General features: G+C 44.4%; 1 protein-coding gene across 1 annotated transcript in view; it reads left to right on the top strand.

Moving 5' to 3' along the window:
• nipal2 (NIPA like domain containing 2) overlaps positions 1–26,092 on the top strand; it is a 32,858-nt gene extending 6,766 nt beyond the window's left edge. Inside the window, exons 2-11 of the mRNA XM_030102221.1 lie at positions 4,677–4,745; positions 7,362–7,530; positions 12,478–12,537; positions 14,797–14,918; positions 19,847–19,943; positions 21,229–21,364; positions 21,600–21,688; positions 25,197–25,260; positions 25,350–25,447; positions 25,621–26,092. Of these exons, the coding sequence (XP_029958081.1) occupies positions 4,677–4,745; positions 7,362–7,530; positions 12,478–12,537; positions 14,797–14,918; positions 19,847–19,943; positions 21,229–21,364; positions 21,600–21,688; positions 25,197–25,260; positions 25,350–25,447; positions 25,621–25,727 (1,011 nt within the window). The 3' untranslated portion in view covers positions 25,728–26,092. The remainder of the gene's footprint in view (positions 1–4,676; positions 4,746–7,361; positions 7,531–12,477; positions 12,538–14,796; positions 14,919–19,846; positions 19,944–21,228; positions 21,365–21,599; positions 21,689–25,196; positions 25,261–25,349; positions 25,448–25,620) is intronic.
• Positions 26,093–26,169: the final 77 nt, after the last annotated feature.

The raw sequence follows: 26,169 nt of genomic DNA, 5'->3' as shown, positions 1-26,169 counted from the left end.
TCATTTTTTGGATCAGTGGTGAATTACTACCCTTTAGAATGTGGGAGGCAGCCTTTGTCTGTCTGATTTGAGGAAACGAGTAACAGGATGCGTTTAGTGATTTTGGTTGTGTTGCAGTGTGATTCTTCACTGTCCGACGATGAGCAGCTGCATGCTGTGAAAAGTTGTGTTGTTATGTTGTCTTATGTTTTGTTATGTTACGCTATGCTACTTATTACACAATGTTTGTGTGTTCATTGTGCTATTTCTAACTGGATCAATCCATTCGACTGATCTATCTGTGTATATCTATCTGTCCATCTCTATCTACTGCATTATCGATCTTCTATTTACACAAGTGCACTTACATCCGTCTGTCTTTGGCGACGTGATTTAAGCCGACATTGTGAAACATGTAGGATTTATTTAAATACAAACGTCTGTATTTGCTTCGTAATCATTTCCTGAGTGCGCCCTTCACCACTTCTCTCAGCTCAGTCCTTAAAATATTGTCTTCCTGCCTCACTGGAGCCAAATACATTAGTCTGGAAATAGTGAGGCTGGAGGATAAGAGAGGCCTCTAAAAGATGACGTGAAGCAGACTCTGGTCTGCTTTTGGCTGCATCCAGTTTTCCTGCTGAATAAATATTTTTTAAGTGCTTCGTATACAGATATAATACCGAACTATCTAATACCAAACAGGTCGTCTCATTGAACAGTGTTGTTGTCAATGTTGGGATGTTCTTAAATTCAAACTGTTTGCAGCACATCTGGGTTCAATCTCCACTTATCACTCTTGTGTCTGTTGTCAGTTCATCTTCACTACCCTCCTGCCTGCCATCCATCCTCTCATTTCCTTCAGTATATGTGTGAAACTTTGCTCAAATACTGCTAAATTGTAAAATTTTGCCTAGTAGTCCAAATATACAGGACTTCTTTCATTCAGCATCTAACCAGACGGATCTAGTAATGTTGAAATGATGGTATTTTGTTGGATTTTATAGCAGCGCGACGTGCTGAACTGCTCCGGTGTGAAGCTGAAATGTGTGAGCTGTTGACTGCATGTAGATGTTGAACTGAGCGTCACGCAGGGCACAGCGAGCGGGTTGATCAGGATGCACCGGGGCAGAGCTGTTATCTCTGTGGTCATGATGGTATCTGTGCCGCCGCGATCAACACAAGGACACGGTGTTCTGTGTCATTCTTATTTCCACACCGTTGTACAACGAGTCTGAATGAACGATTTCGCCACAGGTGACTCGGGAGCTGGAACGGAGACTCATTTATTGGAAAACGCTACTGAGCACACTTTTCCCACACATGACTCCCTCGTCTGTGCTCACATGACCATCACATTATCACCTCTGGCTTTGTACAGAAAACATCACATAGCGTGCATGTTTGCGGCTCTTGCAGCGTTAATAGTCTGCATCATGTGCCGTGTGTGAATCCACACTGAACCAAATTCTCCACACATTCTCCAGGCAGCTTCCTCAGATGTGGCAGCTCATTAATTAGCAAGTACTTGTTAAGTGCGTCTGATTTCTGGAACTGAAATGCACCGAGGAAGGAGTCTCACACTTACCAAGTCTTTCAAACTTTTTAGAATAATTGATTGTTCTGAGCTGTGTAATTTGAACTTGGTGAACCTGAGGGAAGTCAGACCTGCGGCAGGCTGAAATTAACATGCAGAAGCGGTGGAAGACGTTCGATGCACCACAGGACTCATCTGAAATCATAGACGGGGATCACATGAAAGCATTAACCCATCCTACGTAAATGTAAATCACTGACTTTTTAAAATGATAATAACCCCTCCATTGAGATGATAACAGAAACAGTTGGCTGGCTCATAAGTGATCATGTGTACATAAGCTTGCTACAAATTTTTAAACTGAGAGCTGCATTTCAAGATCTGAAAGTTATTTAAATAAAGTAAATAACTTCATTGGAACATTTCTTAATTCCTTTGACCCAGCCTGTTTCCTGCATGTGGAGATGAAGCCACAAGGCGGCTCTCCGAGGAGCTGGAGAGGGTCAAGGGTCACGACTAGACGTCTGCATCAATTCATCTCAAAACCTCCGGCTCTTGTGGGGAGTTCAGTGTGCAGTGGTTGGTATCTTTGAATGGTCTGTGCATTTATTGCTCCGAAGCAGTTGCAATACAACAATCTTAACCTCGAGCAACCTGTTCACCATCACCGTTTCACCTTCCGGGCAGAAACACCTGCTGCTTTATGAAGTGGCGCTCATTGGCTTCTACATAGTGCATAAAGTGACTAACCAGCTGACAGCTAAGGGGGCTTTTATATTTAGAGGATCAGTATTGTTTAGTTATAGAGTGAAGTTAATCTGCAGAGGCGGAGCAGATAAGCAGATAAAAGAGTTTGTCCAGATAAATTTAACAATCCTTTTTTCAACAAAGTGCAGCCAACCTCATAAATTATCCATCCGATGAAGGATGACTGAACACTCTGCCGTGTTTTATCTCTGCTCTCATTAAAATGATGATCACTGTGTGTGGCTTGGTTTAAGGTAATTATCATCCTTTGTGCTCCTGTGAGCCTCTCACTTCATTTTCAGAGTGTATCACAGAGAACCGAGGATTATTAGGGTGTTACTGGCAGGCCGGCATTGCTGTTGTTGTTTTTCCTCAGTGACTTGAAGAGTAAATAATCCAGACAGCTCCTCCTCTCTGAGCCTCATATTTTCATGAGGATTTCAGATGATGTGACGTGACGGAGTGACAGACGACCTCCGGATGGCGTGATAGCGATCGTCTGCTCTGCTGGAGAGCAGCGGAATTAATTTACACCGTGTTCATTCTGGGATCCTTTGACCACATTACCGTCATCTCAGTGTCAACAATAACAGATGGATATTATTGACAGTCACCGGCAGCCTGCCTGATCCTGCAGAGCGGCCTGCCGAGGCTAAAACATGCACGCTCTCCTTCTTTTCACCCAGTCTGGAGCTCTCCTTCTCCTCCCATCCCTTTGTTTTACCTCCCATCACTCTCTTTCAAAATGCTCTTTCAAGGGATAAATGCTTCTCTCTCTGCTTGGCTGCTGCTCCTTCTCTTTCCGGTGATTGAGTTTCTTTCTTTAGGTTTTCTCTTTCCTCCCCCACTGCGTGCCTTTCTTCTCCGATAAACTTCGTCCACCTACGGCTACCAGTGAGCGTGCGATCCAGAGTTTGACCTCCTTTTGGCAGTAATCTGGGGGAGAAGCAGCTCGGGGGGATTCCCGCGATGCTTCATTTGAGTTTGTCCTGTTCTTTATTTCCTTCCATCACTCTTACACCTGTCTGCAGAGGTCTCCAGCCTGACCTCCTGGATTCTCTTCAGTTTTTATATAAATAGTGTATACAGAATATCATATAAATAATGCCTCACAACTAAACATGTGCAGCATTTCAGGTCTGTGTATCTAAAATTCAGAGGCTTCTAAAAAAAGGAGGAAAACATGTTTCATTTGCCATCAAACTGTTGAGATGCTTCCTTTTACACAGCGAGTTTGAAACTTGCACAGAATATTCAGCTGGTTTTAAAACCAGATTCTCTTGCGTTGACTCTGGGTTTGGAAACCAGGTTCCCCACAAGGTCAAGATCCAGACAGAACATCAATCCCCTCAAATGACATGGTCTGAAGATATTAAGAACCTCGCATCAAAGTTTAACTGGAAAAATTTACAACAGCACGACCTGCAGTTCTAAAAGACAATGTATGACATATTTGACTTTTTAATTAAGTTGACACTTCTCAAATCCAGTTTCATCTGGTCTCAGGTCTTTAAAAACATTTCATATGTTGGTTTTCTACATCTTAATTCAGGAAAAATAAACTTTCCTTGTTTTTAACCTCTAGATGAATAAAATATGGAACAAACTGTTTGAGAAACCGTCAAATGTAGACTTTGGGTCTCAGTGTTGTGTCCGCTTCTCTAAAGAAATCTGTTCAAAACTCAGTGTTTTCTTTGAAATTTTTACAGTTTGCTTGAAGGTTTGGTGGCCTGGATTGGAGCCTCTTGCGGACCAGCTGTGGGCCACGGGCCTTATGTTTGACATCCCTGATTTACACTGTCAAACAGCTCAGGAAACCGGACTGCGTGACGTTGAGATTCATCCAGACGTCTCTGAACACCTGCTGGGATTCATCTTCTTCTGCTGTTTTCCCTGAATGTTGCAGCAGCTGGAGGCTGTTCAGCTATAAAGACGTGATTCTTCTGACGGACCTAAAGTCCCAACTTAAGAAGAAGAAGAAGAAGAAAAAAAAAAGCGTGTTGTTCTGTAAACACAGCGAGGATTGTATGACCACAAATCAGCAGTTTCACCATCCAGACTCCCTGAGCCGTGTGCCGTCACGTGTGTTTGGGGTTGCTTGCCGTCCCGCATCCCTTCTTTCCTGCGGTGTAGAGTGTCGTGGGAGAATGTCACGGCCGGGGAGTGTTTGTTTACGTGTGGAATATGTGTCGCCTCTGACAGCATGTGAACCTGTCGCACTGAAAATGTTGATATTATAACACCTGATACACACACGTATCTGCTCCAGCAAAACGCCGCAGGAGCAAGGCTCTCCGTTGGTTGTCATGGAAATGACAGCTGTGACAGCTGGAGGGGAGCCTTGCAGGGAGTATTATGGGCTGTTTGGAGTTGTCACGTCGGCTCATGTCTCCCTGTTTACCGTTTGCTCCCGCAGACGTATCTCCTGGGAATCATCATCTCCATCTGTGGGAACGTCCTCATCAGCGTTTCACTCAACATACAGGTGAGAGACGGCGCGATGGAGCCGAGTGACGGACGAGGCGGCGCACGGCGGCCGCCTCACGCCTGTAAAGACTCATTCTCAACACTCTCTTTAAGTTTATACTCGACTGCCGTCCTCCTGACAACTGGCCGTCTCTTCAGCAAGCTCTGTGTGTTCACCAGGATTTTGGTGAACATGCCCCGCGGCGCCGGCTGTGTGATCTTCACAGCAGGCGTCATGCCGCAGCAACGACTGCACTTCATGGCTGACGAGCCTCTTTGAATTACTGAAATAAGTGAATGGGAACAATGGAGCGAAATCGTCAATTCAGATTTTTATTAGCAATGCATTGCCCAAATTCATAACTTCCTCAGCGTTAGCAGCACCTAATTATCATAGTAATAATCTTTACAGGGAAGTGCTGCTCTTTTTTTAGCTGCATGTCATTAATGCTCTCCAAACACACCTATTATAGCACAAGTATGCACTGGAGAGTGTGATCACACACAGTGTTACTCATTCAATATGACTGTGCTTCTCCAGTGTCAGTCTGATGAAACGTTTATAGTCCTGTAATGCTCAAACTGATGCAGGAGCACAGAGGGACGAAATGTGTTTAAGGCCCCGTTTACACGACAACATCGCAATGAAAATGCTTTTTGTGTGTGTGTGTGTGTGTGTGTGTGTGTGTGTGTGTGTGTGTGTGTGTGTGTGAGAATGTGTTTCAGGGAAGTTTCAGGTTTACATAGCAATGTCTTGAAAACAATGTGTGTTTAGGGTCCACGGCAGGTACATTGAAAACAATGTGGTTTTTATGTGGGGCCACTAGAGGGTGCTGTTGTTATGAAACCACACAGACACAGAGAACAGGAAACTAACAATGGGAGAACACGGACGTTCGTATGAACAGACGGCCAAGTTGGATTGTTACTACAGCAATAGTCCATCTTCTCCTGGACTTGTTAGTTTTATAGTTGACAGTCACTGTAATAACAATCCACCCAGGTCGTCTGTCCAGGTGAATGTCCATGTTCTCCCATTGTTAATGTTAGTAGCTAGGGATGGGACGAGATCTCGTGTCACGAGATCTCGCGAGATCGAAATGCCGCGAGATTGAGTACGTTTATATAAAGGCATAAACTCTTTATTAACTGGAATATTGACGGAATAATACATTACATGGTGCACAGTCATATAAACACATGCAAAACCCTGAATATGCTCATATTCATATTTAAAAACCCGGTCAAAAGGGACATGAAATACTGTTCTGCGCATGTTCTATCCACAAGGAATCTTGGTCTTTTGAGTACACAAACTACTTGTGATACAGTTTAATTGATACGACGTAAATAAAATGTGCGGAAACGATCGTTCAGTTCTTCTCTTTTATTGAAAAAACGGTGCATCGCATCAACGAACATTTTACCACGTCTTGCCGGCTCACACTCTTTTTCTAACAACATGCAGAGAGAGCCTGCAGTGGCTGCGGCGCCCTTCTTCCTCTGTGGTGTCTGTGTAAAATAAGGCTGAAGATGCAAACAGCACACCTAGTGGCATGAAGTGCAAATGCAGTCATGGCGTCGTCTGTGCGCCGCGGTTTGAACGGGAATAGGCGAACTAGGCGGCCGCCCAGGGCGCAGTGTAAGGTCTGCAGCCAGACTGTCTTGTACAAAGGGTGCCCCGACGCTCCGTGTTCCGTGTGAGCACTGCTCTGCGCCGCTTCGATGCTGCATGTGAGTACCGCACCGCCCCCACCCCCCCACCCCCCCCCCCCCCCCCCCTCTGTCTTGTCTCGTCTTGTCTCGATCTCGTGGACTCAATCTCGTGAGACATCTCGTCGTGTGGAATTTGTGTCTCGTCCCACCCCTAGTGTTTAGGGTCCACAGCAGAAACATTGGTTTTTATGGGGGGCCACTAGAGGGTGCTGTTGTTATGAAACCACACGGAGACAGAGAACAGGAAACTAACAATGGGAGAACATGGACGTTCGTATGGACAGACGGTCAAGTTGGATTGTTACTACAGCGATAATCCATCTTCTCCTGGACTTGTTAGTTTTATAGTTGACAGTCACTGTAGTAACAATCCACCCAGGTCATCTGTCCAGGTGAATGTCCATGTTCTCCCATTGTTAATGTTAGTAGCATGTTGTTCTCTGTGTTTGGTTTCTTTACAGAAACGACCAGCAGCTCCCACTCCTGGCCTGACATGAAACCTGCCTCATTGTCAGTGTTCCTGCCGGTGCCTTGTCGCGTGTTAACGGGGCCTCGGAGGCAGTGGTGGCGGAAGAAAAATTGTAAAAAGTGTTAGAAAAATTGTGAGATCCCGTGGGAGAGCGTTAACAGAATTGTTGTTGACGTTTAACTATGGTGTACGTATGCATTAGGATCATACAGTTTCCTTTATATGCTGAGTTGAGTTTCTCATAAGCAGAAGTTTTTTTAGAGCCGTGTTATGAAGTGCAGTCCTTCTAGCAGTGTGTGTTTAGGTGTGTAACTGTTTTTCTTGTGTGTGTGTGTGTGTGTGTGTGTGTGTGTGGTGTTTGAACCTCTTCAGTTATAGGATCCATTTAATGTGAAAATTGCCTGGGGCCCCTGTTCCCTCTCTCTCTCTCTCTCTCTCTCTCTTTCTCAGAAATATGCTCACGTCCGTCAGTCTCAGCGCGGCTCCAAGCCGTACTACACCTCGGCGCTGTGGTGGTGCGGGGTGGTCCTCATGGGCGTCGGAGAGCTGGGGAACTTTGCTGCCTATGGCTTTGCTCCAGCGTCGCTCATCGCCCCGCTGGGCTGCGTGTCTGTTATAGGTGAGTGCGACCTTTCTCTCCCTCGTACATTATCCATGTGTGAAGGGAGCGGGAGGAAATGCAGCCCCCCTGGGGAACGGCACAAAGCACTGCCATGTGAGCTTTGCTGTTTTTCTTCACCACATTTCTTCATGAATCGCTCTCCATTCCAAGAATTCATTGTTCATATAAAAAAAGCCCCCGGCTTTTATTTATGGTGTATATTAAAGAAACGCAGCAGACATTGTACATTTCCAGTCAACGCTTTTGAATAACAGGTAATAAATAAATAAGGTGTGTCCCTCACCTTTGCTCCAGTATCTGCCGCGTTCCTGTATCCAGGCGGCATGTCTTCCTGCGGTGTGGAGGCCGATAAGGTCTTCACCTCATTCAGCGGAGCCTCACACGCTCTCAGAAACATGCTCGACAAAAGAGACTCAGTTTACCAAACCTGACGACGGGAGCGGCGGCTCACGGTCACCAGAGGAGGGGTCACCGAGTGATCGGTCCATTCCCACTTCGCATCCTGCTCAGGACTTTGATGATTAATCCACTCTTCGGGTTTGACTGGGGAAATCCTCCTGAGTGAATTTTTTTAAATATTTTTTAACAGCCAGCAGTGTGAACTGAGAGTGTCCTGAACCAAACTGGATTCATTTACCCAGTCAAAACAAAGAGCGGCCAGCTGCCACCGCTGGCAGCTGCTCACTGCAAACACTCTGAATACGGGTGAAATATTGAGCAGGTTGACTTCTCGGTGCCCGCCGCCCGCCAGTCACCGCGCCGGAGGTGGCGGTGACTCATAGATATTAATGACAGCCATTACTCCGCCGCTCCCGGCAATTTACCTATATGCAAACGGGTGGATGTTTTCAACAGATTGAAAACACAAATCCTGTTAAGAAGACCACTTATCTCCTTTTCAGTTCAGAGTTTAGTGAGAATTTAACTTAAAAACGCTTTTGGTCTTCTAGTTCCACGAAAGCAGCGACCTTTAAATGCTTCGTCATTCTGCAGAAGCCTGACCTGGTGAAGACTTTCGTTAAATGACTTTTCTTACTTCAATTTTAATTTCACTGTTGCTCTCATTAAAAGCACTAATTGCTAAATGCCGCTGGAGTGTGCGTGGATGACTCGCAGCTGAAGCGAGAAGCATCTCGGAGAATTAAAGCATCAGAGACGAGGAGGGAAGTAAGTTCTCAACTGCGGCGACGCGCGGCGTGCTCCTCGGCGCTAACGAGCGAAGCCGAGCGGAGAACCAGCAGGTTGCTGCCGCTCGTTGTGACTCCGCCATGCACTGACTCTCTCACACACACACACGCGCACACACACACACCTCCTGCTGGGCTGCTGTGCTTGTTTTTCAGAGCCTGTGTGAAATCTCTGATGGAGGGGTGGGGGCGGGGTGGGGGGACAAACAGTGGGATGCCTTCAGTGAGTAAACAAGAGGAAGGAGAGGGGTTGGCTGGGGAAGAGGGGAGGTGAGAGGAAGAGCATGCAGAGAAGAAATCAAAGAATCAGGGAGGAACAAGTCAGAGCACTGTCCCTGCATGTCTCGCTGCACTGAGGAGCGTTGCTTCTGTCCTCTCTGTTAGGAGCGACGGCCTCGTCCTAAATGCTGGTGAGCAGAGCAGAGTTTAATCTCTCTCTCTCTGCAGGTGTGAGAGAATTCAAAATCTTCAACAAAACAAAAGACAAAAACTTCACAAGCACATTCCACCCTGTGAGGTGAATGTGTTAACCACTACTCCGCAGCACCAACATGATTAATTAAAGGAGGGGTATTATGCAAAATCCACTTTTTTGAGCTTTGTATAATGCTATAGTGTCATTCTCCCATTGAGAAGACGCATGGAGTTATTTCCTGAACCATTCACGCATATTTGAGAAATCCCTGAATCTCCCCCTGGCAGCCAGGTTGAGCGTTGAACCGCTGCACAGCTCCGCCCATAATGCACAGCTCTGCCCATAATGCACAGCTCCGCCCTCTGACGTAGTCTGCACAGTTCCTCCTGCACAGCTCGCGCTCCCCCGCCCCTGTCCACTCTCGGAGAATGCGCATGGAGATGGACGCTCTGAGGGGGGCGTGTCGCTAAACTGAGGAGATTCTTAAAGAGACAGGGACTCATTTCCAGTGGAGGCGGCCTGATGCAGACGCACTTTTGATTAAGTTGTTTTTGCCACATGCAGCTTTCACCATCTAACTTTGGGCAAAGCTGTTGCTTGAGTGTGCTGTAGATTGATACTAAAGGGCTAAAAAGCACATAATACCCCCCTTTAATCATATCAGGAATTTATGCACATAACACAGCATTCCAGGGCAAACATGAGCAGCCTGATTCTTTCATATTTCATAGATTTTTCACCCATGATTTAGCCATCAATTGTGAAGTGGTGAACGTTCTTGCCTGTTAGAGTTCCCCATTTGAGTTTGGGAAGTTTTCATCCTCTTCGTGTACATGGATGGGCTTTTTCTGGGTATTTTGTTCCTCCTACAGTTCAGAAACATCCATCTGAGGTTGAGTGCTTCTCCTGTCATGGACTAGTGTCCTGTCCAGCTGGGATTGAATTAAATCAAACAAACATTTCTTTTTAAGAGGAAAACATTCGTGGTGTTTCTAATCTTCAATTTAATTTTCCATCTTATCCACAGTTTTCTCCCGAGAGGAAGGCATTTTCTCTAAAGTGAATAAAATTGTGTCTGTCACACAACATGACTCTTTCAGCTGGCAGACATGCTTAATTATTTTGTTTTGTTTTTTTTTTTTTTGGCTTCATAATGGCATCAGGATTATCACACTCTGTTTAAGGGAATACAGAATGAAAGCAGGATTTTCAGATAAACCGTTCTCTCTCTCATTTTGAGGTCCAGAACATAAAATTGCATGCAAGTGCATCACGAGCTTCAGGTCTACATAATAACGTATGTACAGTATCTTCAGTATAGATTGTTAATAGAGCGGGGAATAAGTGATGTGTGAAGGACAAAGCTTTCAGAGCTCCTTAATCGTCATCCGATCAGCTGATCACCAGCTCCTTTGCTTCAGCAGAATGAGGATAAGTCAATGACTCTTACTCTCTCAAGGATTTTCATTTCTTAACATGTTGATAAACGTGCATGTGCAGAAAGTTCTCATGTTGGGGATTTTTTTTCCATGATGCCAGTCAGGGATTTTTAGCTGCCTTCATCTGTTTGTGTCAGATTCCTGCGGTGTGCGGCTCTTTGACACGGCGTGTATTCCCACCGGGGGGTTTCCATTGCCGTGCATCTGAGAGAGCGTGGACGGTGTCGCTTCTGTGCTGATCTCACACACACACACACACACACACACACACACACACACACACACACACACACACACACACCTGTGAATGGCAGAGCTGCGTACCCCAGAGGTTCCTGCTGCCACATTTTCTCATTTTATCAAGCCGTGTGGATCTCACTTTGTATGGAGTTGCCATGGTTACTCGTTAGATCCAGCTGGTCCCAGAGGTGCGGGAAGACGTCCTAAATGTGTACGTGAACATGCTCGCTGTATGAAATATTAAACAACCGACTGTTTCATCAGAATATTAAGGAGAGCCTTAATACACCTCTGATGCTGGAATCCAGCACAGTCATGGCGATGAGGACCGATTAGCAGCAGGTTTTTAGTTCGAGGACACGAAAACATTGGAGAATTTTTTTTTTCCTGTAAACCTTGATTTTGCTACTAATAAAGCTTTTCATGACTCGAGTTTAGCCGTACTGATTCCATCGATCGGTCCCATCATGCCACAGCGCCACAATAATCCCATGAGTGCGTCGCTGTGTCATATCGAGCTGTTGATTCTCTGCAGCTAATCTGCTTAGGATGATGGACGAGCCGACTCTCAAACTCACACGGCAGCAGGTTTCCCATTCAGCTGGTCAGTCTGTATGTGTGTGTGTGTGTGTGTGTGCGGTGTCTTTTTCCTCCCCGTCTGTCTAGCAGACAGGCAGACGCTCGGTGTGTCCAGCATCTCCCAGCAAGCGCCGCTGCCACCGCTGTTCCCGGCGTTCCAGTGAAATATCTGACAGCTGAAGAGAACATGATGTGAAATGAGCTTTGCGACGGCGTTGTTAACGGTGGAGCAGCCGCAGCGTGGCGGCACCAGCGCATTATCTGAAGTGACCTCCTGTCAGTGACAGGCCGCTGTCATGGGCGTCTGTCTGTCTTGTGGTGTGCTTTCCCTGTCTCGGGGAGCTAGTTAGCGTCTCAGTGCGCGGCTGCCCGTCTGTCCCCCCGTCCGTCCAGCCGGCCATCCATCTGCACCACAGCCAAATGCCGTGCCTTCAGTCTGTCTCCCTCGGAACCATTAACGGGGCTAATCTGAGCCACAGCTCGTGTGAAACTGATTGCTTTTTAGCGTCGCAGTTTTTGACAATGATATTGATGAATGGGCCGGTGGAGAAATGCGCCGTCATACTCTGACCGCAGCGTCACGAAGCCTAATGACGTCCATTCATCTGATCACACTCACAGGTTTTTATCACACCAATCAATATAAACATGTCAAGCATGAGAAAATGTGTGAACATGCATTTAAGCGACCATGCTCTTGCGCTGAATCATCGCTGTGTGTGCACGTGTGTGTGTGTGTGTGTGTGTGTGTGTATAATTTCTATGCACGTCGTCTCATGCATGAGAAATGATCGGTCAAATATTTTCCTTTACATTCCCTGCTGCCTGCTTCAATGTGATTCCTCCTCATCTACTTACAGCACTTCTGTCTACAACCAGCAGAGAACTTTGTTAACAACCTATCGGTGTTCTATCCAGTGGAGTATGAGGCGTCGCTCATTAATCTAACCTGTTCGGGTCTCAAAATTATGAAGATTGCATTATTGTCCTGTTATCATCCCCACAGAGAGCCTGGTGATTTACTGAGCTGCGCTTTCAAATGGTGGCTCCTGGATAAACTAACAGATTTCTTTTCACTTCCCAGCCAGTGCCATTATATCCGTGGTCTTCCTCAAGGAGACGGTGCGCGCCTCTGACATTGTTGGTGAGTAAAACCTGTTTGTGCTCACTGAACCTGAAGGACACTGTGAAATGAGGTGTTTGGCTCGTCTGACACGTTTGCAGCGGGGAACCTTAGATCTTCACACGAGCAAAGGTTGAGTGGCTCCGTGGTGCAGTGGTTGGCACTGCAGTACTCTGAGTGCGAGTCCTGGCTCCGAGGCTTCTTCTGTGTGGAGTTTGCATGTTCTTACACGATGTGTCGGTACTCCAGTTTCCTCCCACAGCTCAAAAACGTGCTTGAGATTTGAGGACTGTCTGCCTCAAATCCCATCACTTTAGTTTTTCTGATTGACGATTGCCATTAATGGACAGTAAAGAAGCATAGTTTTCAACACTTTCTCCAGTCATATTTGGCTTCCTCCAGTAACTAATATTCAGTGATTTTGTTGTGTGTAATATCCATTCAAAAGACTGCCTGACATTACAAACTATCACAAGCTGAAGCTCCAAAGCTCTGTCTCCTTGACCTGTTTTCATCCCACAGTTCAAGATCGGTGAGAAATTCTGGTTTTGCAGTTTAAAGAGCACAAGTCGCTGGAGGCCAAACCCACAAGTCAGCGCCAAGCTGGTCGAAGATCCAAGAGGTTGAAAGTGGCAGCTGGAGCTCAGGACTGAAGCTGTTTCTGAATGACAGCTCACCTATTGAAGTTAAACAATATCACTTACCTTCCCGTCAGCCCTGTCCTCACGACAGTGAGCGCTATATAATGAAGTTGATTCTGCCACCTGTGTAAATACACACTGCGCGGCTTTGGAGACAAACGGAGATCCTGATGCTCAACAGAAATAATCTGACAAACAGCTGCAAGCAATTTCCCCCTCGTTCATGTGTCCACGGTGCCAGATAACGGCGATGTACCATTGACGTAGAATCTGCATTTGGTCGGTCAGCAGTTTATTCCTGATGTTAAATTAACTTCTTCTAGAACTAACACACGCCTATAGACACGGTTACCTTTTGTCTGTGTTGGTTTTCTGTTAGAAACCAAAACTGTTGGATCAGATCCTCCCTGATATTCTCGTCGTCAGCTGAGCTTATTTATGGCTGTATTTACTGTCTTTAGCTGGTTTAATTAAAAAAAAAAAAAAAAAAAACTTGTGATACATTCAAAATCTGTCAAACTGACTTCATGGATGTTCCCAAAACAACAAGCTTTAACTTTTAATGGTATCTAAATTAAGAAATGCAAAAAAAAAAAAGAAAAAGAAAATTGGACAAAATCGATGCGCTCCACTCAACCCTCACCTCCTGTGCTGTTCTATGAAATGCTATTGTTTGTTCAGTCTGCTGTTAAATGGCATGACTGTGGCGGCTGTCACAATAACAGCCGTTTTGATCAGAAATTCATATCGGTGCCCCGCAGCTCTGCACGCTCCTGCTGTTCTGGATGAATCCGCTGCAATTTCTGCCTCTTTTTTTTAAAGTTTTGATTGACTTGTAATTGCTGAGTGGAATTTGTTCTCATATATTTGTATTTGACTGTATGAATGTTTTATTTATGAATGCAGAAATCAGCCAGAGGAAGCCGCATGTGCACTGAAGTACAGCGCAATAATAAATATCAACTGGAAAAAGTAAAGAATGGGTAGCCACACAGTTTACAATGATGTTTAAATTAGTGTGGTAAATGTTGGGAATACAAACTGTTTCCTACTGATTTATTGATATAATGAAAACTAAATGTTATTGTGACAACACACTGAATATTACCGTGATGAAATGTGATCAACATGCGACCTGGAGTCATGACGGTGTGGTCTGTGATGAATACGAACACTGGAGTAGATTTGTTTTTATGGCCGCACTCGTTCTGTTGTTACTTTTTCATGGCCTGCGACTATTTTTATTCAGTTTATATTGTTTTCTTGACTATGCTAATTTTTCTACCAGCAGCAATTCAGGAGCAGAACAGTCTCTTCACTTTTCATGAAACAGTTTTACATCTCAGTGTTGAGCTGGTGCAGCTCACTATTTAATTCAGCATCGTCCTCTGGAACTGATTGGGCCTGTATGACAGAGAAAGACAGTTCAGATGGTCTGTTCTCCGGTTGTCTTACATAAAACAGCACCAACTAGTTGCTTGGCATGTAAATTACAGTGTTTTCGGGGCACAAAATGTCGCTGTAAAACAGCAACGGTGCCGTTTCCGGTTGATCAGTCTCACGTAAACAGAGCTGAATTTCACCTGTGCTACTGAGCATCGACCTGCTGCCTCACCTCTGTCTCTCTCTCCTCTTACAGGAGGCTCCTTGGCAATAACAGGGACGTACGTCCTGGTGACCTTTGCCCCCCATACCTCCACCCACATCACGGCCCACCTGGTGCAGTACTACTCTGTCAGCTGGTACTTCCTGCTTTACCTGGTGTGTAATCCCCGTTTCCTCACATAATCCCATATGCACGCGGATTCCATGTTTCCCCGATAGCATGGTACGGATATTGAACATGTGAAACAGCTCGATGCCATGTGACTGGGCTTTTTACCGTCCTTGCTATCCCTACATCAGCTCCCGCTCTGCTTAATTAGTTTATCTGTAATCTGTGTGTGGAGGCGAGCAAGGCCAGCACTGCTCTTTGCGGTTAATTAAGGTATTAATTTTTTATTCTCCTTCTGTCAAAGAGTAGAAGAGCAGCCGATGGATAACTTGACCCCAGCGAGCGACGCCATTTATCCTTGCGCTCATAAAGGATCTTCCTCTTTATCCTGTTCTCGAGCTTCCATCAGCTCTCCCTTTCGCATGCTGAGAAGGAATAATACTGCTGCTTCCACCTCACGGTTTGCGTAATGCATTAACTCTCACCTCTGTGCTCTCCCGGTCCAGTCCGGCCCCAGGCGGCAGCGGCGTAAACATAGCCGTTGCCATAGCGACTGGTCTGTTGAAAAGCAGCGAGCTGAAACAAAAGTGTGTCTCTCAAAACCTACTCATCACAAAAAATGTAAATGTTCCCGGCACTTGTTTCAACACAGTCTTTAGAGCATCTCTGCGGCAGGAGGTCGTCCACTCCTCTTTTCTCATCGTGCCAGCTCTCACACACACACACACACACACACACACACACACACACACACACACACACACACACACACACACACACACACACACACACACACACACACACCGCTTTTTCCACCTTGAAGGTTAAACCTCTCCAGTGAACAAGCAGGAGGAATACACATGAAGCGGTAGTTTGTGCTGATCTCTGAGCCGTGGATGTCATCCCAAAACCCAGATCCCACAAAGGTTTGGACGTCGATAAAAACAGGATGTTTATCAGAACTAAAGATGAGAAATCTGTTCAAAACGTCTCATTTATAAGTTTTGTCATATTTTGAGTAGAGATTTTGTCAGTGTTAAATTGGATAAACTGTTTATCAAACTTTTCAATTAAATTCTATTCAGTTTTTTTTTTCTATTACTTCAAATGCAGCAGTCATTTCAAGGCACTTTCACAGAGAAAAATCCAACAATTTGAGCAAGCAAAAGATATTGAACAGAAAATCTCTCTTTTAACTGGAAGAAACATGCAGAACCAGACCCAGAGGGAGACTTTCTGCAGAACCAGACCCAGAGGAGACTGTCTGCTCCTCCTGTTGGAGAATATAGGAGAGAAAAGGATCAGATAGAGAGCAACAGGACAGAGACATAAATCTAGTCACTCCAGATGAATGAGAGGAGAGAGACCATCAAGCTTGCTACCGTCTACCGAGAAGCAGTGCTAAAATTTAATATAGGTTTTAGAGCATCATCTCTCATCCAGAAAACATGTCTTTCAGGAAGCTCCTTATTTCAGCTCAACCACCTACAACAACACTATAGAAAGCATTCGGACCGCAACATTTCCCCAGAACAGGAAAGAAGACTGTTGCATTGCTCCAGAAAGTAGTTACAATCAGGAGTGTCAAACACAGTTTAGTTCAGAGTTCGATAATAACTTTGAAACATAAACTTTTTTTTTGTTTCTGCACAGAGTACATGATGAAAATATTTGTATTTTCACAAAACCAAACCATCGCTCACGAAAATGACAATGATGTCAACATAAAGTCAATTTTAATGAAGCCTTCTGGTGTAAAATACAGTGAAATGTCTATAATAACTTCTCTAGCTGTTACACTCTGCATGTTTTTACAAACTCCCCCTGCCAGCGTGGCTTTGAGGCTGATACTAGTTTGCTGTCTTTCGTGACAGTAACACTGAATCTCAGCTCAGGTCTCAGTGTTATGTTGCGTCTGCTACATTTGGAAATTTGCTAAATAAATCAGCGTTTTCCTTGGAAATTTTGCCTTGTTTGGTGGTTTGGCAGACTGGATTTTAGCCAACTGCAGCCTTCTTTCATGCCTTATGTTTGACACCCCTGAATTGGAACAATAATGATTGCTACACCATGATTAACGCCTTGTTCCAACTTTTTAAAATTGGCGCTGCTTTCAAAAAAATCATGAAATATGTTTGTTTTTTTTGTTTTTTTTACATTTTATCCTTCGTCTTCTTGGAATTGAGTTAACGCAGGTCTTTACGATGAGAGAGGCTTCCTGTCCTCATGTGCTATTATCTCTATTTTATACCACATCTGTTCTGTAATTAAATATAATAGATTCAACATTTCCCCTTAGTTAAAGGTCAATCCATGTAAATTTGATTTATTAAGATTTTCCTTCCAGATTGGTGATAATTCGGATTTGATCCAGCCGGTTATCTGAATGTGAAGCTGAGCTCAGACGAACCTGAAAGGAGAACAACGGCGAGCGGCTTGTCAGGAGTGCCGGCCACTGATGCAGCTGTGCCACCATTATTCAGGGCACCTCATCTCACTCAGCCCGTGCTGCACGCTCCTCTCCTCAATCTGCCCTTATTTTCTGAAGCAGTGCAAACACACTCCGAGCCAAAAACAGCGATTGCAGGAAAAAAACAATGAAGAAGAAGAAATGTTCTCGCAGACGCAGATGGATGGACGGAGCAGACAGATGTTTTCAAATTGAGACGGTCCTGCTGCCTCTGCCTGCGGTGATTGATGGGGCGTAAAAGGATGTGCTATTTTCCATTTCAGGCAGTGCAGTTGTGAATACTCATCAGCCTTCAGAGGAGCAGCCGCCACCAAGCACCAGATTAACTGGAGTTGGTGATTAATCAGAGGAAATGAAATATCCGTCACTGACTTCTCATTATTTCCAGAGGTCGATTATTATCCAGTGGTTTCACATGGAAGCGCTGCTCGCTGTGAAGAGCGTCAACTGGTGTGTGTGTGTGTGTGTGTGTGTGTGTGCGCGCCACAAATGACCCAGGTCTTTGTTAATCTGTTTCCAAAAAGAATAATTACATTTCGAAACGACCCTTTTAAGTTGCCGCCGAGACGTCGGGAGGGCATTGAGAGACATTTAAAGGTCAGCTTACCCTTTTCTCCTCAATTTCACTTCTGTCCTCTTTTTCCTTTCCTCCGTTCATTAGAGCTGCCGTGGTGTTAGAGGTTCTATTGGACTCGCAAGGACAGCCCCGGGCCGTCTTCATTAAACCCCAGCGATTTATTTCTCTCCTCGGCCACAGTCATTTGTTTCAATTAAAGTGTGGCTTCGCTCTGCACTCCTTCACACCGATAAGGCGGTCGGTGAAACTTCAGCTCAATTCAGATTTTCATTTTCTCTGCAAAGTTTGAGAGAGTACTAGCTCTGAGGATTTGAGCTTATTAATATAACATGGTCAAAGTCAAAGTGGGCTTTAGTTCCAATTCTGACACACAGGGATTGAATGTCCGTCTCGCTTTGCCCTCCTACATGTATCACCCAGACTTTAAAAACCAAAAGTAAAAAAGGGTATAGACAAAATAGTGTAACGATTAGAAAAAGAGAATCGTGGCGAGATAAATGAGGCACCAAGATTTAAAATAGAAGTTAGAAAACAGAAATATTATTTTTTTAATAAGATACACCACTAAAGTTTGCAATATATAAATACAATATGAATGAATGAATGAATGAATGAATGAATGAATACAATATGCCCTGAAATGTGCCGTTTCGAATACAGTAAACCTCTGAAATCGGCATTATGCAATACCATATATCCTGAATAAGCGATATATAAGAAAGGAATATGAGAATAGATTAAGTGGAAAATAGTGAAAATGTGCAATATATGCTATACTATGGAGCCCCGGACATGACATGGTAAAAAAAAAAAATTAATTGTGGCCACGAATTACTAATTCGTTCCCACGAATTACTAATTCGTTCCCTCGAAATAATTAAATCGAAATAATTAAGATCATTTTTATTAAAAATATCTGTCTATCAAGCAGCAGAAACAATATTGATTTCAATCAGCTCCCGGTAGTGCTGCGGGCTTCAGGGACCGTCTACAATTTACAAGACGCAGCAACAGTGAAGACAAATAGCTAAAAAAAAACAAAAAAAAAAAAACCCAACAACTAAAACAACAACAACAAAAAAAACGTAATACCACCACTGGGATTTACTACAGTGTCACCATAATCGCTACAACCTTCATTTGTCTCCTATCAAATTTATTGGATATGGTCTTTGTCTTCACTGTTGCAGCGTCTTGTAAATTGTAGACGGTCCCTGAAGCCCGCAGCACTACCGGGTGCTGATTGAAATCAATATTGTTTCTGCTGCTTGATAGACAGATATTTTTAATAAAAATGAACTTGTAGCATATCGTCCACCTCACAACGATGGGATGCAGCGCCCTTTGTATGCTACTGACATTTTGTTAAAGAGTTATTGAGACTGAAAGTCCGTTTCTGTCAATATGCTGCCAACTTTACTGAACTGTTCAGTATATGAATGATATAACTAATTCGTGGGAACGAATTAGTAATTCGTGCGCACGATTTATTAATTCGAGGGAACGAATTAGTAATTCGTGGCCACAATAAAAAAATTTTTTTTACCATGTCATGTCCGGGGCTCCGTACTATACACAGTGGTGCAAAAAAAATGTCTGCCCCTTCCTGATTTCTTTATTTTTTGCACATTTGTCACATCTAAAAGTTTCAGATCATCAAACTAATTTAATTATAAAATGAAGACAACACAAGTAAAGACAAAATCCAGTTTTGAATGAAAGTTTTTATTATTAAGGGAGAAAAAGAATGAAAACCTACATGGTGCTGTGTGGAAAAGTGTTGCTCCATCCCCGTTAAAGCCTAACCGTGGTTTTTATCAGTTTCTCAGACCCTTGCAGAGGTCAGAAGGTCAGCGTTGCTTCAGTGTTGCAGGAGTCGGCGTGTCGAGCCGAGCAGCCCTTCACCACGGTCTCTCTTCTCTCAACAGTTCTTGGAGATTGTCCTCTTCTGCATCCTGCTCTACCTGTACAAGGTCAGGAAGGTGAAGCACATCGTCATTGTGATGCTGCTGGTGGCCCTGCTAGGTACGGACAGGCGAACGCTGGCCAGCAGAGGTCAGAGGTCAGAGGTCTGGATCGAACTGTAGCTGCTGCATGACGCCTCTTCTTCACAGGACGGACACCGAACAGGACAGCCGTGAACTCATGGCCCGTACACACAACGTTTTCAAGTGAAAACAAACATTTCATAGCGTTTTGGATGTCCGTTTTCTCGGCAGCGGTGCTCGGAGTCACTGACAATGCAGCTTCTTTGAGAATAGCTCTCCCAAGGTAGAAAATTTAGAAAAAGCTCAAACTCCGTAACCTTGCCGGCAAGCTGAATTCTCGCAGTGTTTGTTCACACACACCACGAGAATCCATCTTGCACCGCTCGCGCTAATGCGCTCGGGCTCGGATTTTTTTCCTCTGGACCAATCACGCGTCGTTTAGGGCGGAACATGAAGCTTTGACGGAAGCAGGAAGCGACGGACTGCTAATTAGCATGGCTAGCGAAAACAATGGATGTCCCGACAGCGATTAAATCTGTTTTGGATGAATCCTCTATTGCGTCTTTGATAAACGATCAGCAAGATGTTTTTTTCTCTGCGGTTAGGTTAGGCGGGCGCACTGTGTCCTTCCGTCCAATGAACGCAAAGAGTTCTACAGCAAGTCCCTCCTTCCCCGAACGGATTTGCCGAGTGAAATCCCAGATTGACATGTGAAGCAGTTCGTTGCGGCACATGTCAATATGGCTTTTGCCAGGTTACAAACTCCGCCCTCCTGTCTCAACTTTTTCATGACAAGAACAACCAACAGCACCCACTGGTGGCTCCTCATGAAACTACACTGTTTCAGCATTTCTGCTGTTTCTGTACAAACAGATGGTTTTCCAAGCTGTTGCTGTGTAAACTGGAAACTTTTCTGAAAAGAAATGATGTGTTGACTTGAATCGCTGTTTAAACGGGGCCTGATTTATTTTTCTAAAATTGTATTTACTTTACTTTGTGTTTTTCAGTTTTACATCTTCCAGCTGATCTTATTCCTTAAAGACAGTAGATTATATTTTTCTCTCTAAATGCTGACTTGGACCGTTTCAAATGGATATGAAATCCTTTAACGACACGCCAGACCTGAAATGTTTGATGTCCAAGTCGCTGGAAGGGTCGATGTTGTTGTGTTGCCTGGCTACTAAAGTTCAACCTGTGCTTTGTTATAGTTTCTGTAAATATTTGAGAGAAGAGAACAACTCAGATCTCTGCAGATGAGAGAGAGTGGGGGAGTTCTTGAAAGTGAAATCCTGACGTGATTTGTGCCTTGTGTGCCGCTGCAGCCTCGCTGACAGTCATCTCCGTCAAAGCAGTGTCTGGGATGATCACAGAGTCAATAAAGGGCCAGCTGCAGCTCATCTACCCCATCTTCTACATCATGCTCCTCGTCATGATCGCCTCCTGCGCGTTCCAGATCAAGTGAGTTCATGTTTTCCCTGAATTCCTTCTTCACTTTCCCAGACTCCGACTTTATTGCTTCAGTCCTTCCCCGTGAGACCGACGCTACTGTGACTTTCCTTTTCCTACATAAAAAGAAGAAAATCACACGTGGGACTTAGTGACAGCGAACCTGCAGCACCCCTGCAACAGTATGATGGATGAATGAGCGACCGGCACTCATCCCGTCCCATCCTGTCCTCTCCTGTGTCCACAGATTCCTCAATCAGGCCATGAAGATGTTCGATGCCACTGAGGTGGTGCCCATCAACTTTGTATTTTTCACCGCAAGTGCCATTCTGGCAGGTGTGTATAAGCGCTTGTGTATAATCAAATAATACCACTATTATTGACATTTCAAAAAGTCGACTGTAAGAAGCTGATGTCGGTCAAGTTTCTTTCACATTGTTGTACATATTGTGGGATTATTGGTTAGTTTGTTCTCTTTTTGAAAAGTATTATTGTCCTTCAGGGTGATGTTTTCCCTGTAGACTCCACCACCAGCATCTATAGAGAATTAAACTGACAAACTGTCGCCATAGTCGCAGCTGGTAATATAACATTTTCATTGGTTCTGAATAGCATTGTGAAAACAGACTCACAAAACGCAAAGAAAGTTTTCTGTTTTCACTTGAAAATCCTGTGATATAACGGGGCCTCGGTGTCATGGCCTCATTTTTCACCTTCACTATAAGCTTTCATGGAAATCAAGGGCTTTAAATAAACCAATAATATTCACTATAGATCCACCTTATATTTATCGAAGCTGCACTGCAAAGCCATTACTTGTCAGTCACTATACTTTGCTTGTACTTTGAAAGCAAAACCGCCAAACTACTAGAGGTCCACCTGTTGTAATTATATGAGGGTCGAGAGAACTTATAAATAACTTGAAGAGCACCAGGACAAATCCATTTGTTTTTGAAACCCATTAAGTATGATAATTAAAGATTAATATAACCAGAGCATTTTACATCATGGGTGTCAAACACATTTTAGTTTAGGAGCCACATTCAGTCTAATTTCATCTTGATAATAACCTTCAAATTTTAACTTTTAAGTTTTTCTTTAAGGTTTTTCAAAAGGTTTAGATAAAAAAAAGATGTAAATTCTGTATGAACTGAAGTAAAAGACAATTCCACGTGGAAAGCCTTTGTGACGCTCACCGTTTCCCTGCATCAGTTCAAACTCACACACATCAGCTCGTTTCAGTCTTCAGGAGTCGCCTCGCTAATCCCGGCTCACTCAGTCTTTTTGGAGCCACACTTGTGCTTCTCGACTTCACAGCCGTCAGATATGACCGTTCCAGCTGCTTCCTGCTCCGTGCAGTCTCAGATGTGAGCAGTGTTGGGGAGTCTTTACATTGGCTGGAACAGGAAGCGTTTCTTCCTTCACCCGGAGGTGTGATGCTTCCTTATTTCACTCAATTTCTTCCTTCCCTTGTTAAGCTGCCAGGTTTTTTTTTTTTTTTTTTTTGGTTGTTGTTTTTTTGGACCACTGCCATGCTAATATAGATTTAGTTTGGATGCATTTAATTATAAGCTGGCAGGTAAAGTGCAGCTGAAAACTGTTGCATTCATTCTCCCGCTGGCATTATGGGCTCCATCATGAATCAGTCTGAGCAACCCGAACCGTGGCTTTACCTCACTCTGACGCTGGTGTGTGTTTATCGTGAATAAATGTGGCTTTGTATAGAATCATCTCGATCTAATCAGTACACTTTACCTTCAACATGTTGACATGTAGATTGTCTTCATATTAACTGTGGATGGCTGATTTGAAGCCTGACCAGAGAACCTTCAGCTCCTCCTCCTCGGAGGAGGATGCTGCTGTTTTGACTGACTCACAGCGTTTCTGTTGCTCAGAACATCACCGGCCTCTCTTTCCTTCCCGGGACACTCGATACCGGCTTCGTCTGAAGTTTGTGAAGTGCCTCTGATTGATCTCAGCCTGGAGATGGCCTCCCTCTCTTCAGTAGACACTTCTCTATCTTTTATACAACAAATACAGCGTTGCCATGTGAAACTCAAAACCCAAGGCTGAAGCCAGAAGAAGAAGCATAGACTGCTCAGACTCGTTGAAAAAAAAAAAAACCCCGCTAAAATTAGACGTCTTGTCTCAGCGACGTCTTCTGGATGGAGGAGAAAGCCGTCTCGCTGTAGTTTGACACTTGTTGACGGATGTGGAGACAGAAGTGTTCTACAGCCTTGAGAAATTGGTATATGTAAAGAGTTTATGTAAAGTATTAAATTCACGTGTTTTATAATGTACCTCACATAAACTGGATTTTTTTCAGAGATTAAACGAGTCTGTGTTACAAAGAACCCCAAAGGTCTGTTTACAAATGGCCCAGGTGACGTTTTGATGAATAAAGGAGTTTTTCGGTCAGGTTTTAAGAGTCTGAATGTCTTTTAAAGGATTCATTTCTATATTTTAAAGAGTTCTGGTCTTGAAAAAGCCGCGTTTAAATTTGGTTTGAACCTTTTACTAAAAGTTTAGCTGTGGTTTCAAAACGCCGGATTATGTGTAAGGTGTCCAGTTTAAGAATTGTCTGTTTTAAAGGTTTCAGCTCTGGTTTAAGAAATCTTTATTTTTTTAATGTTTTTTTTTTTTTTTTTTTTTTAATTTGATAAGATTAAAGGTTAAAGCAGTGGTGTCTTAGTTTGGCCTGCAGACCTTATGTTTAATACCCCCAAGTTAAAGTCTTAATTTCTAACCTTGTCAATGATAGATTATCATAACGACTGAAAAATAAACCAAGCTGTGATGTTAAAAGCCACGATCTTACATGAAACTTGATAGCTACTAGCCTAATGCTGAGTTTCAGTATCACACACGAGTTTCAGTAATCACACACACACACACACACACACACACACACACACACACACACACACACACACACACACACACACACATACCCGTATTTTAGTCTGTCCAAATCAGTGTGGTGGTGTTGTGGGTTAACACTGTCTCCTCCATCCAGAAACTTCCTGCTTTCATTCTGGGCCTTTGTGTTTACATGTTGCATGAATGGCTTTTTTTCTTCCTCCAACATTCCAGAAACAGGCTTTTTGGAATCCGTCGTTATGTGGCTCTCCTTCTGTTTGACGATTAGTGAACTGCAGAGTGCGCCCGACCTTCTTGTTATCTGTGATTGGCTCGCACCTGGATGAGGTGACTGGAGGAGATGGATCGGTGGCTCTTCGTCCTGTGCCCAGCGTTTCTTCAGCAGAATAACTAAAGAGGCTGAGAAGACGGAGCGTTCGGGCTCTTTGCACCTTTAATCAGTGGCGGTCCTGTGACGGCAGCAGGGGACGTGGTCAGAGAGCAGGCGGAGGCACGAGACGGGAGGTGGAGGTGTGGGAGCAGCTCTCCCCTCCTCTCTGATATCGCTCTCGGTATTACTACTGCTCTGCCCACCTACACAAATAACCCACAATTGACTGCGCAGCACAACAAATTGCTGATGTATTAAATCTGGCGCTGTGAGAACATGCGTGGGTGGACTTCTTCTCCCTTTAAGATTAGTTTAGTTCCACATTGAAGAAAATTATTGTTTTGGTGCTCACCGTGATGGCCACAGCGGCAGACGGGGAAGCGAGCGCCGAGCATTCAGTCACGCTTTGGAGCCGTCGTTCTCTCTATCCGGAAGATCTCTGCTGTTCAGTTAATAACACAAATCTTCTCTCTCGTTATCCCAGCTGCTATGTTTGCCCAAGCTTTCCAGGGCCTCACCAACACACACAGTACTGGAGATGATCTCTTTTGTTTTCCCCCAACATGCATTTTAATGGGCTGTTTCATTTTGCAGGGATAGTATTTTACCAGGAATTCGAAGGCCTGGCTTTGCTGAACATTTTTATGTTCTTGTTTGGGTAAGTGTCCAGTAAAATACAGTTAATAAATATGATTTTTTTTTTTTTTTGTGTGAGACAAGCGTCAACTTGTCCTCCCTCCCTTCCAGTTGTTTGCTGTCTTTTCTCGGAGTTTTCCTAATAACCCGAAACAGGCCAAAGATAAAGCAGCAGGATCGCAATTTTATCGCAATGAGCCGGATCCCCGGTGAGTCCCGTCTGCTTTTCTGAGCAGCTCTCTTCACAATGCAATATGTTGCCCCGTGTCCTGTTTGCGCCGAGCCTGCGGTATTGATTAGCGGGTAGTGACCCTGGATCCATGTGACTGCTAATGTCTGCGGCCCTGGCAGCAGGCTCCATCTAATGAGTGTGTGTTCGCAGGGACGAGGCACACGGACACAGTGCAGCCCGAGGCAAAGACGCCGACATACGGATCCCTGGCAGCCAAACTCATGTGCAACAGAGCTGACCAAACAGATGATTCATAGGACCGGCTCCGTCTGTCGGGACTGTCGCCTCGGTGCCTTTTCAACGGCTCTTCGGCATCTTTTATTTATGGAAACAGAAAACAGCACCCATGAGCATATTGATGTTTGATTTCCTATCTGAAACAGCAGTCTGGATGCGTTTGCCTCCAAAAATGAGATTAAACACCTTGAAATACAAAACGAGCGGCAGCAGCAGCTCAGCTGAATTGGAAATGGTGAAAGAAAACCGTCCAGGAGGCCACTGGGATGAATGCTTTACCAAACAACACGAGACTGATGGTAATCAGCTGAATACATTTGTGTTTGTGTTCAGATGTCAATAAACAGAAGAGGGGGAAATAAAGAGAGGCTGTCCTGTCATGCAGTGCACTACTGCCCTCTAATGGTGACTGAGGGTGCTGTCTTCAGCTGATGTGTGATTTCCTTTCATTTTACCTCCTAG

Source organism: Salarias fasciatus, chromosome 11, assembly GCF_902148845.1.
Source record: "Salarias fasciatus chromosome 11, fSalaFa1.1, whole genome shotgun sequence".
In the NCBI taxonomy this organism is placed as follows: Eukaryota; Metazoa; Chordata; class Actinopteri; order Blenniiformes; family Blenniidae; genus Salarias; species Salarias fasciatus.
This window is presented reverse-complemented; position numbering and strand designations above follow the sequence as displayed.